This window comes from Heterocephalus glaber, unplaced genomic scaffold (assembly GCF_053883595.1).
Source record: "Heterocephalus glaber isolate CG9 unplaced genomic scaffold, H.glaber_assembly_v1.0 deba00001497, whole genome shotgun sequence".
In the NCBI taxonomy this organism is placed as follows: Eukaryota; Metazoa; Chordata; class Mammalia; order Rodentia; family Bathyergidae; genus Heterocephalus; species Heterocephalus glaber.
Window position 1 is genome coordinate 4,715,698 of NW_028258320.1, and position 15,522 is coordinate 4,731,219.

Genomic DNA, 15,522 nt, shown 5'->3' on the forward strand with positions numbered 1-15,522 from the left:
TGAGCCTCACAGGGTCAGCCTTGTCCTGGGGACACCCTTCCCCCCACGTCCTCTCTCTGCACCTGGGACTGCAGCTTTACTTCAACAAGTTATGTTCTGGATCAGGGCTTCTTGGAGGAGAGGAAGACATAACCTCAGACTTGTCACAAAAGCCACAGCCACCCGGACTCCAGTCCCCTCCCAGGCTTCCTCTATGCCAGAGAAGACTCCACAAGATGACTCCACCCACTGGGCCAGAATTTAAAAATAATTATATTAATAATAAATATGTTAAATTACATTTAAAACAATAAATAGAAAAATAAACTGATAAATAAAATCAACAGGTACAAAATGTTTCAAAAATCCAACCAAAAAAAACACACACAAATGGACAGATGGACAGACGGCCGACGAGACGAATGGACGGAAGGGGACAGCGGGAAATGCAATCACAAGGACCCTTCACAGTTGGCGTTGCGCTCCCTCCTCACCCGGCCACACTCTCCCCTTCCCAGCTTGGGGACCAGGAGCCTCAGGGGTGACAATGGCAGGGATCCCAGCAGTGCAGGGAAGCATCCAGTCCTGAGCAGCCCCGGCGGTGGGACGGGGCAGAGGGGCAGAGGACGTCCGGCGAGGGGGCACCTAGAGAGGCAGGTCGGTGCTGTTGTGCCGGGTCTTCCGGGCAGTGCCGTCATCTCGGGGCAGCGCCCGCTGCAGGCTGGACATGGCCGCAGTCTTCTTAAGGTCGATCACGGCGTAGGAGTCTGAGCTGGGTGCGGTGGCCCGGGGCGTTGAGGGGTCCTTGGGCTGCTCCCCACCCCAGCCCTTGAGCTCCACCTGGATGTAATTGAGCTGCCTCGGGGGCTCAGGGCCTGGGCGTCGGAAGTCGAAGCTAAAGACCCTTGGGGAGCCACGGCGGCGGGTCAGTGGCACGGGGAAGCCACCACGGCTTCGGGCAGCGGCCCGGGAGCTGGTGGGCTTCTGCAGCGGGGTCTCGTCCTCCTCGCCATCGCCGAAGCCGTTGGAGGAGGGCGTGAGGCCATCCCGAGAGTCGCCGTCATCCCCGGGCTCCCCGGGCTGCGGCTGGCTGTGGCTCTCCCACACGGGGGGCAGCGGGGGCAGGTTCTCATAGTGCAGCAGCGCGGCACGGCGGTGGGCCAGGCTGCCCCAGCCCGGCTCCTCGGGGCTCAGTCTCCAGCCAGGGCCGCACCGCAGGCCCCCGCCCACGTTCTCATAGGTGCACTTGGGCTGCGAGGGGCACTCAGAGGGATCCTCATTGTTGTTGTGGGGGGGGGGCATGTCCTGCAGGCTGGGACAGAGGCTTTGGCACTTGAGCAGGTGCCGCCGGGCAGGTGTGGGTCCCAGCACAAACTTCACCTGGCCAGGCTGCAGGAAGACCTGCGGGTCCCGAGGGCCAGGCTCCCGGGCCTGTGCGGGGAGGGGCACCCGGCCCTCAGGCAGTGGCTGCAGGCAGTGCCGGCTCCTGCGGGGCTCATCCTCCCCGGCCGGAGTGTTGACGTAGGTGTGCGACTGCGGGACGGTCCACGTGTGGCAGGGCCCAGAGGAAGGAAGGGCAGGAGGGACAGCAGGAGGACAGAGGCTCAGGGAAAAGAGCCAGTCTCCCCTCCTCCTGTGGCCTCCAAACCTTCCTGGGACACGGCCTTCCCTTTCTTCCCCTTCCCTTGCTCCTTCCTGGTAGGAGGTAGCTGTGTTCCAAACCCCATCCCCACCCAGACACTGGCATGGCAGGCTGCTGCTCACCTGCTCATCAGGGGCAATGAGGGCGTGTGTGGACTCCTCCCTGAGCGAGGGGTGTCGCAGGCTGCTGGAGGACGGCCGCCGGGGAGTGGAGAATCTCTGGCCCTCTCCAGGGCAGACAGGGAAGCCATTGGAGAAGCTGGAGACAGTGTAGCCTAGAGCTGGGCCGGGGACAGGCCAGGTGAGAGGGGTTAAAAGCACCTGAGTCACTGGCAACCTCCTGGGAGTGGGTCCTGGGACTCCTCCCGCAGGAGGGGACACTCAGTGCTGGGCCCCTGGCCACTGACAGCCTCCCACTGCCCCTCCGCTCTGAGCTCAGCCTGAGCCACTGCCCCACTTCCTCTAGGAGCCCTTCCCTGAGCCACCACGGCACTCTGGTCACCCTGCACTTCTGGTGAGTCCCAGGGAAGCTCCTCAAAAGCAAGCCCTGTGTTTCTACCCTCTGTCCCTGACGGGCTGGGCCAGTGAGCAGGGAGCGGTGGCAGCCTTTGGCCTGCAGCTGTGGCTCTCCTATGGCAGAGCCTCAGCCAGAGATGCCAGAATCAGCTCCAGGGGAGGTGTGTGTGTGACCCGGCACACGGAAGGAAGGAAGCAGGAAGCACCAGACTGCCGTTTCCATGGAAACCCAACATCTTCCAGTCTGCTCCTGACCAAGAGTCTCTCTAAGGCCCAGGATGCCACAGCCTCAGCCAAGTCATCTGACTGGCCCTGCGCAGGGCCCTGCCACCCTCAGGGGCAGCTCTGATGATGGGTGACTGTCCTGAATGACTGTCCCAGAAGGCTGGCTCCCAGCATCCTCCCCATCCTACTCGACTGCACCTCCAGGGTCTGCGCTTGTGCCCTCGCAGGGTACCCAGGGTGGGGGCTCACCACTGGGCTGCTGGGGAGTCCTTGGGAGGTTGAGCTCGGCAGGGTGGCTACTGCGGGTGACGATGACTGGCTCTTCCGTCACATTGATGCTATTGCACTGCATCAGATCCTGAAGAAGGCTGAAGATTTCCTCGGCCCTGGAGCACTTGAATGCAAAGATCCCTGGAGAGGGAGAGGAAGAGATGGGTGGCCTGGACGCCAGGCCTGTGCAGACAGCCTAGGAACTGGAGAGGTGCACAGGTGCTGGAGATGTCGCCGAGCTGCAGCTCCAGCCTCCAGGGGGCAGTGCCCTTCTCACCCTGCACGTCCCCCAGGGAGGCTCCAGAATCCCTGAGCTACCCAAGTGGCTGGGACCCCACAGCCACTCTCTGGCATTTTTGGGGTGCTGGGGAGGAACCCAAGGCCTTGCATATGGTAGGCAAGGGTTCTGGCCCTGAGCTGCCCCCTAGCCCAACCCACCACATCTATGGTCCGGGTCCCAAGACAGCCCTACAGCTGCATCCCACGTGCATGTGTGTTTGAGACACGCCGTGGGCACCGGGGGTGTGAGATGAGTGAACGTGTCACTACACAGGCCGTCCCCGTCTTCCCCTGCTGGCCACCCCTGCACCCTAGAAAAACAAGCCCTGCCAGTCCTCAGCCCTTGGCCCAACACATCTGCCCAGCAGTGCAGCCACAGCAGGAGTATCTGTGCTGCTCACAGCTGCCCCTGGATACATAGCCCAGTGCCTGGCTGCGAAGTGAAGTGTACAGGTCCCTGCCTCAGGGAGCGCAAACTCTGGGGCAGGAAGGAGGCAGGACGGCTACAGCTGAGGGCTGATCTGGCAGGGCAGCTGCAGGCCTGGGTACAGCCAGCTTCGCAGCCCTTCCATCTCCAACTCGGCCACTCAGTGCCCAGGGGGCTGCAGGCCTGGGCTGGAGCACACCAGACTCAGGACCCTAAGATGTGCCTGGCATTAGGCCACCTGCAATTCTGCCATGCTGGGACAAGGGACACGGGGGAGGCACCTGGAGAGTGTGTATGCACAGACCTACAACCGAGACAATGCAGTTAGGCTGGAGATCGGGCAACAATTACATTATTAACCAACACTGTTCCATTCGGTACTCTGTGGTTTACAGGAACAAGATGGGAAGGACAGACTGGAAGCAGAAGCGCTGTTCTCAAGGGATGGGCAGACCTAGCAGACACAGGCAGCCTGAGTTTTAGAAGGAGCCTGTGCTAGGACCTGGGGTGCCAGGTGCAGATGCAGCTTCCCTAGGGGTAAGGTGGCCTCTCCTTCCCTCTATTCAGTCAGTGTTACCATCCGCCTCTTCTCACAAGCCCCAGGCCCAGGCACATGGAGGGGGCAACGTGACCCCGGGACTGTTCTGCAGTGACAGTCCCTACCCACAGTCAGTGCCCTCCCAGGAAGGACACCCTCTGCAGGCAAGGCCAGAGCCATGGAACAGCCCCCACCCCATCTCTGGCCACAAGGAGAGAGGAGGGGACTGCATCCAACTACACTACCGAGGTGATGGGTGGAGGTAAACCCCTGGGGTTAACCTCCCCACGGGGACCTGGTGTCCTGCCTCCCCCATCTGACCCCATGGAGCCGGTGTCCCCCACCTGCCCTGTCTCTCTCCTTCACAGGCACAGGGCACGTGACATGGAAGCTCAGAAAAGCATGTCCCCACTGGGGGGCAACAAGGACCTCTGGGGCTGAGCCAGCAGGCAAGAGTCATCTGCTGTTGCAGCAAGGCCTGGCCTAGAAGCAGCAACTTGGTCCTGTCGGGCTGTGCAACACAGAGACCCAGGCCGGAGCCGCCCTGAGTGAAGGGACAGACTCCTGGCCAGGAGACCCCAGAGTCCTGCACTGACAGGTCGTGTGACCCGGGCCAAACCCTGCCCTGCCTTGGGGCATGCCTGCCTGCTCCAGGACTGGGCGTGGAGCCCGGTGTGGATGCCACAACAAACTTCCTAGCCCCCCAGCCCAGGCCAGCCGGGTGCCCCACGCACTCACCCTGGCCAGTCTGGCAACGACGGCCGCTCTCAAAGGAGAAGAGGTTGGAGTCGTAGCCGTAGCGCCGCAGGCAGAGGTAGGGCCAGCGCACAGCCTCGCGCCGCTGCAGGTGCAGCACCAGCTCGCTCTGGGTCAGCTCCATCACCCCCACGCCCAGCTCCACCCCCTCGTCATCCACGTTCGTCACCTGCAGGGACAGGGCTCACAGGTGAGTCCCGAGTCCCCAGAAGGCAAGTCTACCCAGGATTAGGCAGGAGGCTGACGCTCTCATGTGCCCACCCCAGACACCACGAACCCTGCCACTGGAGCATGGATGTGCAGAGCAGAGCCAGACCCACCCGAGTTCTCAGGGCAAATCCACCTTTTGGGCCTCGGTTTCATCATCTGGACACAGAGGGAAGAAGTAGGTAGTTGTCCTCCAAGGCCCGGCGATGAGATGACCAATGTTGAGTGACCTGAGCCACCCCATAGCTTAGTATCCAAGGATCAGATTTTAATGAGGAAGAGGATCAACTGTAAATTCAAAATCCTACTGGGCCTGCTGGTGCAAGACTATAATCCCAGCACTCTGGGAGGCTGAGGGAGGATGATGGCAAGTTCCAGCCCAGCCCTGGTAACTTAGTGATTTAGTAAGACCCTGTCTCAAAACTTTAAAAAATGAGCTGGGCATGGTGGTACATGCCTGTAATCCCAGCACTCTGAGAGGCTGAAGGAGGAGCCTGGTTAACTTACTGATTTAGCAACACCCTGTTTCAAAAATTTTAAAAAATCAAAAAGGGCTGGGAATATGGCTCAGTGCAAAGGCCTTGGGTTCAATCCCCAGTCCCCTTTCCTCCCCACTCCAAAATAAGTCCAAATTGTAAATCCTGGGGAAAATCAGCCTAAGGCAGAACCAGTACATACTGCTGCCACCTCCCACAAGGGTGAGCTTCTGAGGGCCCCCTCTTCTGGTGGGCAGAACAACTGCGCCTCAAGACGCCCAGAGCGGGGAGGTGGCGCCCCCTAGAGGGCAGGCCCAGCTTCAACTTCCCACGGCAAACCCCCCAAAAGGCTTCCCAGGCACCACGCACTACTGAAAATACCTAGTGTATTTTAACTCACAAATACAGACTTTTGTTCTTTTTCCCTGAAAAAGGTGTATACATAGTGACAAATACACAGGCAGCAATGAACATTCTAAAAGCACCTTTCTGCTCCTGCAGTACAGCATTTATTTTTGGTGCCAACAAGAGAAGCAAAAAGTGGCAGTGGCTTGGGCCTTTCTTTGCCCTTCCTACACCCCGACCTCAGCCCATCCTGCCACTTTCCCCACAGAAGCTGTGGCACTTGAGGGCTCAGGGCTGCGCCCAGAAAGCTACTGAGAAGACCAGGGAGGAGGCTCCGGGTACCTTGAACTTGGTGGGGTGGTTGTCTGGGACGCTGTCTCTGCTCAGGCAGCCACAGCAGCTCCCCATGGTGTCAGAGCAGCCGGCCCGCCCTAGGGGAAATGGGACAGGCAGGTCACCAGTGTGGCTCCAAGGGGTCCTGCTCCAGGGAACTAGTGCAGAACCACCTCCCTGTGACAGCCGACTGTCCAGCAGACTGGAAGACTCCGATGTGCCAAGAAATGCACCCTCAATCCAGGACAGACACTTTGGCTAAACATTAATTCAAGCTGGACAGTGCTAAGCATTTATGGAAGGGGGATGGAGAGGTCTTCCTGGAAGCCCCAATCTGGACCTTGGAAAGTAAGCAGGATTCTGACCCACAGAATGGGACGGAGGAAGAGGGGCCCAGAAGTGACCAAGCCCTCCCTAGGATTCAGTGAAGACAGTGTCACCTGCGAGTCCCAGATACTCTGGACCGCACCCTCCCCCTGACCCCCTCTTTCATACATTACCCACTTCCCCTTTGTCCCAGCTTTCTCTTTTCCTCCTTTACCATCATCCCAATATCCACCTGAAATTTATCTTTCTGATGTTTTCTTCAACTGAATTGTTATATTATGATCACAGACATATTCAAAAGACTAAACACTTAAAATGGCACAATTGTCTAAGCATGATTGGGTATTTCTTTGTTAAAAAAAAAAAGCTGGGGACTGAGGTACAGCTCAGGAATATGTATGTACCTTGTATACACAAGGCCCTAGGTTTGACCTCCAGCACCACAAAACAAAAACAAGCTGAATGTGTTGGGGGTGGTGACACAAGCCTGTACTCCAAGCACTTAGGAGGCTGAGGCAGGAGAGTTCCAGCCCAGTGTGGACTACATGGTGAGATCTTGTCTCAAAACAAAAGCAAAATGCTGGCTTTGCTTCCCACTAACCAAAGGGGAGACTACAGGACTATTTCACTCTTCCTTCCAGGACTGTGGCACTTGGATTATGTCAAAACAGTCAGGCCCGTGCCCAGGACAGAGGATACTATCCAGGCTTCAGCAGTCAAAAGGAACAAGAAACACACAGACATAGGCCAGTGTTGTGGTGTGTGCCTGTCATCTCAGCACTCAGGAGGCTGAGGCAGGAGGATTGCAAGTATGAGGCTGGCCTGGGCTGCATAGGAAGACCCTGTCATCCCCTCTTACCCCCCTCCCCCTCAAAAAAAACAAGAAAAAAGAGAAACACATTGATCAGTTCTAATCAAAAGTTTTAAGGGATTAACTTGCTGCAAAATGAGTCAGTGGGATTAGCTATCTCTCTAACATTTCTGCTGAATGTGGAAAGCCTTGGGCAATCCAGCTACTCCCACCCTCCATTCCTTTCAACTTGAGAAACTTCAGAAAACTGACACCAACGTGCAGTTCTTACCTCACCCAGGCCATCGGGGACCTGACCAGGGGAGGGGCATGGGGAAGGGCGCCCCCTTTATTCCCCTGGTCCTTGATGGGGTGTCATGGCAAACAGTCTCCAGAGAAGTCACCCAGTTCCCTCTGGGACACACCTGGGGCTCACCTAGCACAGGAAACAGACCACAGATTAATGGAAACCTTCTAACCACACCCCAACTGTTAGTGAAACTGACCTGCTGGCAGTCCATCCCCCTAATCATCTGTTCCTGGTTCACCACGGAAGAAAGCAAGACCCTGGGCAAAGGGACCACCAATTCCAAGCGTCACAGGGCTCCGGGGAGGGAGGGGGGAATCCCCAGCATCAATGAGTTTGACGTCTACAAAAGCCCAAGATCTACCAAGTCATTTTTAGATCCTGTCTGAATCCTGTTAGAACCAACACCCAAAACACCACCCTACCTTTGCAGAGAATTTTAACTCTACAAGGAGCTTTCTCAAAAGGACACTGGACTTTTCCTAAGAGCTGACAAGATGGCGGAAGCAGAGCAGAAACAGCGAACTTTCCACAAGTTTGCCTACCGTGGTGTGGACCTGGACCAGCAGCTGGACGAGTCCTACAAAGAGCTGATACAGCACTACAGTGTGCAGTGGCGGGACAAACTGTGGCCTGAGGCTGAAGCCCCTGTGCAAGGCCAAGAAGGGGGCACCGCCCAGGGAGAAAGAAGCCAGTGGTAGTGAAGACACACACCTTCGGGATGTGATCATCCTGCCCCTGATGGTAGGCAGCAAGGTGGGCGTCTACAATGGAAAGACCTTCAGCTAGGCAGAGATCAAGCCACTACCTGGGCGAGTTCTCCATTACCCACAAGCTGTTGAAGCATGGCTGGTCTGGCATCGGGGCCACTCATTCTTTGCACTTTATCTCCAAGTAGGCACCTGGCCAATAAAGGTACCACTGTCCCCAATTTTAATTAGAAAAAAATTTTTTGAACAACGACACTGGAATGGACTAGAAGAACTGGCTGACAATTCAGGACACCAATATTCTACTCCATGCTGTTGCTCTTTAGTATCTGGGAGACTCTAGCAAGTCAATCCCTCCCACCACTCCCGATTCCCACCCCAAGGCCTTAGTTTTTAGAGGAAACATCTGTAAGCTGTGAGGGCTTCTAGCTGAAGTAACTTCTAAAGTCAGGTATGTAAGACCAACGGCACACGAAAAAAGACAGTTTCCTCTTCCAGGACTGGCTCTTTCAAACTCGCATCTGAAAGCCGGACAAACTGTTACTCAAGCTCGGAGAGGCCCAATTTTAACATAAACATTAACAATAAGCCAACATTTGAGGGCAAGTCAACACAACGGGCTCTGAAGACCCTTAAAAAATTCCACCTCTTGCTCTGGAAAAATATTCCCCAGAAACCCCAATCCTCTGCATCCTTACACAACTCTCAAGTAAAAGGACCCCCACCCTCTCGGTCTGGCTTGTTCTTTGGGAGGAGGAGCAGGCTGAAGGAAGTGTGCACTGGTGCCTGGGAAAGCACTGGGGCTGAAGCTTCCTGCAGGGAGTGAGATGCAAAGCTAAGAACTACAGGGCCCAGGCTCGGGGAGGGGTTACTGGTCCTATCTCCGTCGGTTTTTCTAAAAGATATGGGGACACATCATCAGATAACCCATCGAGGAGGCTGGGAGGAGGCACTGATCTGGGGTAGGTATGGTTTGGGGACAGGAGGTACAGACCCTCCAGAGGGACTGAAAACGTGTATGATGGCTTGCGGAAAGGAAAGAATTTTGGATTTAGTCATGGTGCAAAGGCAACGGGGTGGGGGGTGGGAAGGACCCGAGGAATTCCAGGGCGGTGGGAGCACTAGGAGGTCCCCTAGAGAATGGTGTGTGGGCGTTCCGGGTGTGCGGACTGGGGGGTGCGGGGGCTCGAGGTGGGGGAGGGTGGGGTTTGGGCGGAGAGGACAGCACAGTTCGTGTCTTATCAGGGGGGATTTCCGGATGCCTGCAGGGAACTCGGAGGTCAGGGCCGCTCGTCCAGCCTGGATCCCCGCCCCCAGCCCCCCGGGCTCCACCGCCCCCCTCCAGCCCTCGGCTTCCTAAGGAGAGAGCGGAAGGAGAGAGCGGAGACTGCGGCGTGGCGCGACGCGGTCTCGGTGGAGCCGCCTCGTCCCCGCCCCGCCGCGCCCCGACTCACATCGCCCCGAGGCCCGGGCGGCGCCGGGGGGCCCGCTCCGGGTCCCACTCCCGGGTCCCGCTGCAGCAACCACCGCCCGCCCGAAGCCGAGTCCTCCCCGCCCCGCCCCGCGGCCGTGGGGTCGGAGGTCACCGGCAGCACCAACGAGATGCTGCGGGCCGGCAGACCCGAGAGGGGGCAGCCGGCGCGCTGCCTAGAAGGTCCCCTTGGAGGACTTTGCAGGCGGGAACGGGGAGCATGCGCAGACGCCAGAGGGCGCTCCGGGCCAGCGGCTGGGAATCCTGACGGGAGTGGGCGGGGTTGGGCGGGGGGCGGGACCCTCTTGGGGGGGGCTTACGGGGGCGGGGCCGAGGGAACGAGGTGTGGGCACTCCGGGAGCAGAAGGGAAGCTCGAAGGTTAGAAGAGGGGGTCAGGGGACTGAGAGGAGAGAGCAGGACCAAAGTCCCAGGGGTGGGCTGAGAGAAGGGGACCCGGGGAGGGCCTCCCCAAGCGCCTTCTGCAGCCCGTTCCCTAGCCGGGCCTGGGGAACGAAGGACCAAGCCCCTGGGGCGGGTCTGTCCCAAACCCCATGGACAGAACGCAGGACTGGGGGGACACAGCGGAGTCCCCGTCCCCTCCCCTGGACCCGCAGCAGGATGGAGCCTGGAGGATCCGAGACCACGTCGCGTCCTGGCCGCCAGGTGCGTCCCACGCAGTCCGGGAAGACGTGGGCACCGGGTCTCCTCCGGGCCACAGGGGTTGGGGATGTGCCCTTGAGCTTGGGGGAAGAGGGTTCAGCCGGGTCCCCGTCTGAGAGGGAGGACGGAGTGGGGCAGCGGTCGATGGGGCAGGTTAGAAAGATGAAGGTAGAGTTAACAGGGGGCGCTGGAAGGCTAGAGGGCTCATCCCCGACCTCTTCCTGTGTCAGACAAACTACAGTTAACCAGGGAGAGGGTGGCAGTCCCCTTCAGGGGCTCCAAGTCACCTCTCCTTCCTTGCTGCCTGGAGCAGGGACCGAGATGTCAGAGGAAGTGGCTGCTCCTGGCCCTGAGGGTGAACACCCCATCCTGGCCACCTTCCACAGGAAACCTGAGCTGGGGGACAGAACGGGAAGGAAGCAGGTGGGTGTGGGCCAGGAAGGAGGAGGGGTGGCGCAGGAAGGGAGGGTGATGAGGGTGCAGGGCTGGGAAGCACCATGACTGTCAGGGGCCGAACCTGGGTCCACCCCAGAGCAGGGCCAGAGGTTTGGTGATGGCCCTCCTGTGCCAGCTGCTGTCAACTCTGAGGCCTCCTCCTAAAGCCACCCGAGCCTTTTGGTGTGATCTTGGGTGTTACTTAATCAAGTTCAATGACAAAATGGGATGATGGAACTATTTCATGGGATTAGTCTCAGAATGGACCATATTATGTAAGATTCTAGAATAGTCTCTGGCACAAAGTAAACAGAAGTTTGCTGAGATTTGTTTTCCCCCAAGTGTGTATCTTCATAGAGCTTGGCTCTGTCCTGTCTGGTTTCTTCTGTCTTCCACTAGCCTGTGACCTCCTTGAGTGCAGAGCCCATCTCTTCTCAACTCTGGTAGTCACTTGCCACTGCCAGGATACTGTAATTGCATCAGGACTTGGCAGGGAGGAAGGCCAAAGACAGGAACCAAGATTATCCTATGAAATTGCACCATAGGGACTGAGGACATAGCTCACAGTAACACTTGCCTAACATGTGCAAGGTCCTGGGGTTAATTCCCAACCCAGAAAAGGAGGAAAAATGCTTCTCTAGATAGAAGCCAGAACCTTTCTGTCCTGGGGGAGTTTGTGGAATACAAGAGGAGCTGAGAGAGATGTGGAGAGCAAAGAGAAAGAGCAGTTATGAAATCTTGTGGGTCAGGCAGGCTGCGAAGGCTCATGGGTTGAGGGGCTCCTTAGCCAGCCCCAAATGTGCAGAGCTGGAAGGCTTGGTCTGCTACAGAGGGAGGGGTGAGAAACAGCCTTGCTGGGTGGAGGAGTAGAGAGGAATGGTGGCTTCTGGGATGAAGGCTCATGAGGTAAGGAGGAAAGGCAGCCTCCCCAAAGTCTCACCAGAAAAGCAAAATGCCCTTGCCGCCTCTCCCTCCAGCCCAATCATGGGAGACCCACACTTTGAACTTCAGGAACTGGAGCTGAGAGGGCCAGCCTTGACATCTGGCTCTGTCACTTACTGTTTGACCTTGGGTTTGCCATTTGTGCTCATGGACCCTCAGTTTGGCCATCTGTACAATGGGGACAATGCCCGCCCTACATTCCCTGGCTGTGGGCAGGACTGAGATAACACCATAAAGCACTTAGCAGTTCCTAGCGCACTGTGAGGCCCAGTGAATGGAGGTGTTCTTACTGTTCTGGGGCAGAATTGGCCCCCAGTGTTGGTGCTGAACGCTGGCTGGCCCAACCCAGAGGACAGTCCTATCTCCAGGGAGCCAGGTCCAGCAGTCCACTCAGATGGTGACTCAGGCCAGCTGCCAGAGGAGGGCCCCAAGGACACCTCCGCTGGGGTAGTGAGCGTCCTGCCCTCCCTGAGACCACTGTGCCTTCTAGCCTGCCTCCCTTTCCCATCTGGGAAGTAGTTTGCCTTGTACCCAAGTTCTCGTGGCCCTTTTCAGGACTTCCTGACCCCACAACCTCCTCAGGACATGGGGGTTTGGCTCTAAACTCAATTCATATGAATCCACTTTACCTCTCCTAAGGGGTCTTTGTTGTTAAAGCACACGGAGGGGCTTTGGCTCCAGGAGAGGAGGGGGGCAGCTTCACATATAAGAAGGAAGATTTGGGGGTTCCTTCCAGGCACACCAGATGCAGAAGTCCACCTGCTGTCCTTGAGCTGGAAGGAATACAGTATCTACCTCCAAGCAGAGGGGCTAAGAAGTTGCTCTAGATTGGAGGAGAGGGTGGCAATGAGGGAGGAAAGGGGAAGAGAAAGGAAACCATGGCTCCTCTTCCCCTTCCACCATCTCTCTTCAGAATCCTGCAGCTCCAAGCATGGACCCACCACCCTGGGACACCAGCCTCCCCCCAAACTGGCCTGGGGTTTGGACGCTCCTGCAGCAGCTCCCTCCTCAGGACAGCGATGTGCGCCTCCCTGACTAGTTTCCCTCTGTCCCTCTTTACTTACAATGGGAAGGCCCTTGGTCCCAGTCAGGTGACATGAATTTAAGGCCTAGCTCTGCCGCTAGCTGGGGGAAGTCACCCCTCCAGCCCCAGTTCTCACATGGACACGATGGGCGCAGTAGCATCTGCTCTGCCTACCAAAGCTTGCTTCACTAGCAAGTGAGAAATGGACATGGAGATCTGAAATCAATAATGGAATGGACAAATGTAGAGCATGGTTGCTTCGTATTTATTGACGCCCTGTGTGTCCCACCCTAAAGGCGTACAGTTCAACTGGGGAGGAAGATGGGAGCATGAGAGAACAGTGGAGAAAATACCTAGGCAGAGGGTGATGGGGTCAGTGCTGTGGGCTCTCAGGGCTCCTGGGGGCAGTGGGGGAGACTGAGGCAGGCTTTCCTGCACCCCTCTCCTCTGTGTCTATGCTGTTTTCTCCTAAGCTTCCACCACCTCTCCACCCAGCAGCTAAGCCTTTCAGGATTCTCAGCCAACCCTTCACCTTGCCTGTGGGGCTGTCCCCACCATAGTGGAGGCCTCTTTCTGCAGGAGCGCTACTGCCTGGCCCTTGGGGAAGAGGAGCTGGCCGAACTGCGGCTCTTCTGTGCCCAGCGGAAGCAGAAGGCCCTGGGACAGGGGGTGGCCCACCTGGTACCTCCTGAGCTTGAAGGACACACCTGTGAGAAGGTGTGTAGTCCCCTGTACTCCAAGCCTGCCCTTTCGCCCGCGCCTTGTCCTCTCACTTCTGCCAAAGGGGCAGCTCCTGGAGCTCCACAGATTTGCCAAATGTCAGGGACAAAGGGGGACCAAGTTTGGGAGTCGTGGTGGAGGCTGCAGTGGGATTAGGCCTCTGGGGTACAAGAGAACAGGTAGTGGGGTTGTGAGGGAAGAACTAGGGTGGTCAGGACTCAGCCCAACTCGAACCCTGCCCGACAGTGCAGGCAGCAGCTGAAGCCAGGAGAAGTTGGAGTGTTCGCAGCGCCTGAGGGTGAGCAGCGCTGCTGGCACTGGCCTTGCTTTGCCTGTCAGGCCTGCGGCCAGGTCCTGATGCACCTCATCTACTTCTACCACGATGGGCGTCTCTACTGTGGCCGTCATCATGCTGAGTTGCTGAGGCCACGTTGCCCTGCGTGTGATCAGGTAGAGCCCTGAGGGCTGGGGTAAGGGGGTTCTACCCAGGGCCCACTGTGGCAGGTGACTCCCTCCTGAGCTAGTTTCTCCCAATAAGTGGGTAAGGGAGTACTAGGAACTGGCTGGGACCATCCTCTTCCCTATGTTGGGACTTGAGCACTGGGTGTGGGACTTGCTGCTTTTATCTCTGCCCTCCCCCACCGCAAGCAAAACCCTCACATTTCTTTGGTCTGGAGCTGGGTTCCTGGACGGATGTTCACCTCAGTATGCCTGAAGCTCAGTGCAGTGCCTAAGCATGCTGGAAAGTTCCTTTAAGGTTAGCATGAGCGGTAGGGGGCTGGGATTCAGGAGCAGAGATCCAACTTCTGCCTGTGCCACCTGCTAGTCCGGGGAACCTGGCTAAGCCAGTCAGCCCTTCCTGGCTCCGAGAGTGACGGTGGTCAAACGGGGAACGTCTTGGACTCGCTTCAGTGTGAACTGGCTGTGAGGCGTGGTTATCAGATGGATGAATGAGGGAATGAATGAATGAACCGAAACACTTCCCGTCCTCTCCCAGCTGATCTTCTCCCGGCGCTGCACCGAGGCAGAGGGACGCCGCTGGCACGAGAACCACTTCTGCTGCCTGGACTGCGCCGGGCCCCTGGCTGGGGGGAGCTATACCTTGCCGGGGGGCAGCCCCTGCTGCCCCAGCTGCTTCGAGAGCCGCTACCCAGACACGGCAGGGGCACCAGAGGGGCAGGCGCTCCCGGGTAAGGGAGCAGAAGGTGCCGGTCACAGCGGAAGAGGCGGCGACAGGTTTATGGGTTACGGCTCCCATCCCCGTCCCCCGCCAGCCCATCCCTCTAGCAGCGGCCCGACCTCCCCTCCAACTCCACCCCCGCACCTCGGGGGCCCTCAGCTCTCACCGCGCGTCCCTGGCTGCCGCGCTCCGACGGCCTCCCGAGCCTACTCAGCGCTGCGGTTGGGCGGTGACTCCAGACTCGCTCTCGGGAGGCGGGGACTCAGCTCCGGGGCGCAAGGAGGCGCGCGCGGGGCGAGGGCGCGCACGGGGCCCGGGGACTGAGACCCGCGCTTCTGCCCCACGCCCGGAACAGGGGCAGCCGGATCCGACCGCAGCAGAGGAAGCGCCCGCGCCCCGGAGAGCGACGTGGCTCAAGTCCCCCGCAGCAGCCCGGACACCCCGAGAGGTCGAGGCGGCCCGGACGCAACCCAGGAACCCGAGGAGAGCGCCCCCTGCCCCACCTGCTCCTCGTCCTCCGAGTCAGAACCCGAGGGCTTCTTCCTAGGCCGGCGCCTTCCCGGGCCCCGGAAGATCCCGGGGGACGGAGACGCCTCGGGTAAACGCTGCTCCGTCTGTTAGCGGCGCGACCCGAGGGTGCGGGGGGCAGGTGGCGGGCAGAGGGGCGATCGAGACTAAACGCAGTCGGGGCACCCTGGGGGAGGCAGCGAGGTGGCAAACGTCAGCGTCTCGCGTCCTGTGACTTTTGATGGAGACTTTTCGAGGAGCCTCGTTCCCCCAAGCTGCGCTTCCCTGTGGGTCCCCCCACCCCCACAGGCTCCCTGCTTCGGAGCCAATGAAATGATTCCTCGGCGTGGGTGACGGGGGACCCCAGAGGTGGGACTAGCGGCAGGGGATGGGAAAGCCGGGCCGCGCGCCGCCGGACCTCTTGGGCGCGCAACTGGAATTGGCCTTCTCCCCGGA

The 15,522-nt window shown here is 58.6% G+C and overlaps 3 protein-coding genes, 1 long non-coding RNA gene and 1 pseudogene across 8 annotated transcripts; 3 read left to right on the top strand and 2 right to left on the bottom strand.

Moving 5' to 3' along the window:
* Positions 1-232: 232 nt before the first annotated feature.
* Frs3 (fibroblast growth factor receptor substrate 3) lies at positions 233-9,830 on the bottom strand. Of its 4 annotated transcripts, none has more exons than XM_021259845.2 (7): positions 9,581-9,830; positions 7,402-7,545; positions 4,975-6,090; positions 4,614-4,800; positions 2,611-2,772; positions 1,744-1,901; positions 233-1,512 (listed from the first exon to the last, which is right to left on the bottom strand). In XM_021259845.2, exons 3-7 carry the CDS (start codon positions 5,080-5,082, stop codon positions 625-627), a joined length of 1,503 nt encoding a protein of 500 aa, XP_021115504.2. In that variant the 5' UTR covers positions 5,083-6,090; positions 7,402-7,545; positions 9,581-9,830; the 3' UTR covers positions 233-624. The 4 variants fall into 4 exon arrangements, with proteins under 4 accessions (XP_021115504.2, XP_087040658.1, XP_004846653.2 ...); XM_087184532.1 differs by having other exon boundaries at positions 7,402-8,180; XM_004846596.3 differs by having other exon boundaries at positions 6,002-6,090; positions 9,581-9,829.
* On the top strand, positions 7,914-8,314 carry LOC106009564 (small ribosomal subunit protein uS19 pseudogene; annotated as a pseudogene).
* An 85-nt stretch (positions 9,831-9,915) lies between the features above and the next one.
* LOC147825529 (uncharacterized) lies at positions 9,916-12,905 on the top strand. Its single transcript, XM_087184534.1, has 3 exons — positions 9,916-10,261; positions 10,572-10,681; positions 12,549-12,905. The coding sequence occupies exons 1-3, from the start codon at positions 10,150-10,152 to the stop codon at positions 12,672-12,674; spliced, it is 348 nt and encodes a 115-aa protein (XP_087040660.1). The 5' UTR covers positions 9,916-10,149; the 3' UTR covers positions 12,675-12,905.
* LOC110349604 (uncharacterized) lies at positions 12,904-14,918 on the bottom strand. Of its 2 annotated transcripts, XR_015440246.1 has the most exons (3): positions 14,726-14,918; positions 14,040-14,301; positions 12,904-13,815 (listed from the first exon to the last, which is right to left on the bottom strand). It is a non-coding gene; the product is annotated as an uncharacterized LOC110349604 (long non-coding RNA). The 2 variants fall into 2 exon arrangements; XR_002395674.2 differs by having other exon boundaries at positions 12,904-14,301.
* Prickle4 (prickle planar cell polarity protein 4) lies at positions 13,115-15,180 on the top strand. The gene is given in 5 exon segments (XM_013072815.3): positions 13,115-13,188; positions 13,190-13,376; positions 13,626-13,829; positions 14,377-14,569; positions 14,915-15,180. Coding segments are annotated over 5 exon segments (924 nt in total).
* Positions 15,181-15,522: the final 342 nt, after the last annotated feature.

Excerpts from the sequence above, each read along its gene's own strand:
- Frs3 (XM_021259845.2), bottom strand. The coding sequence starts at position 5,082 with ATGGGGTGGCTCAGGTCACTCAACATTGGTCATCTCATCGCCGGGCCT. Across the intron at positions 1,902-2,610 it reads GACTCCCCAGCAGCCCAGTG|CTCTAGGCTACACTGTCTCC; the intron begins GTGAGCCCCCAC and ends TCCCCGGCCCAG. Across the intron at positions 1,513-1,743 it reads TCATTGCCCCTGATGAGCAG|TCGCACACCTACGTCAACAC; the intron begins GTGAGCAGCAGC and ends ACCGTCCCGCAG.
- LOC147825529 (XM_087184534.1), top strand. The coding sequence starts at position 10,150 with ATGGACAGAACGCAGGACTGGGGGGACACAGCGGAGTCCCCGTCCCCT. Across the intron at positions 10,262-10,571 it reads CGTCGCGTCCTGGCCGCCAG|GGACCGAGATGTCAGAGGAA; the intron begins GTGCGTCCCACG and ends TGCCTGGAGCAG. Across the intron at positions 10,682-12,548 it reads ACAGAACGGGAAGGAAGCAG|AATCCTGCAGCTCCAAGCAT; the intron begins GTGGGTGTGGGC and ends ATCTCTCTTCAG.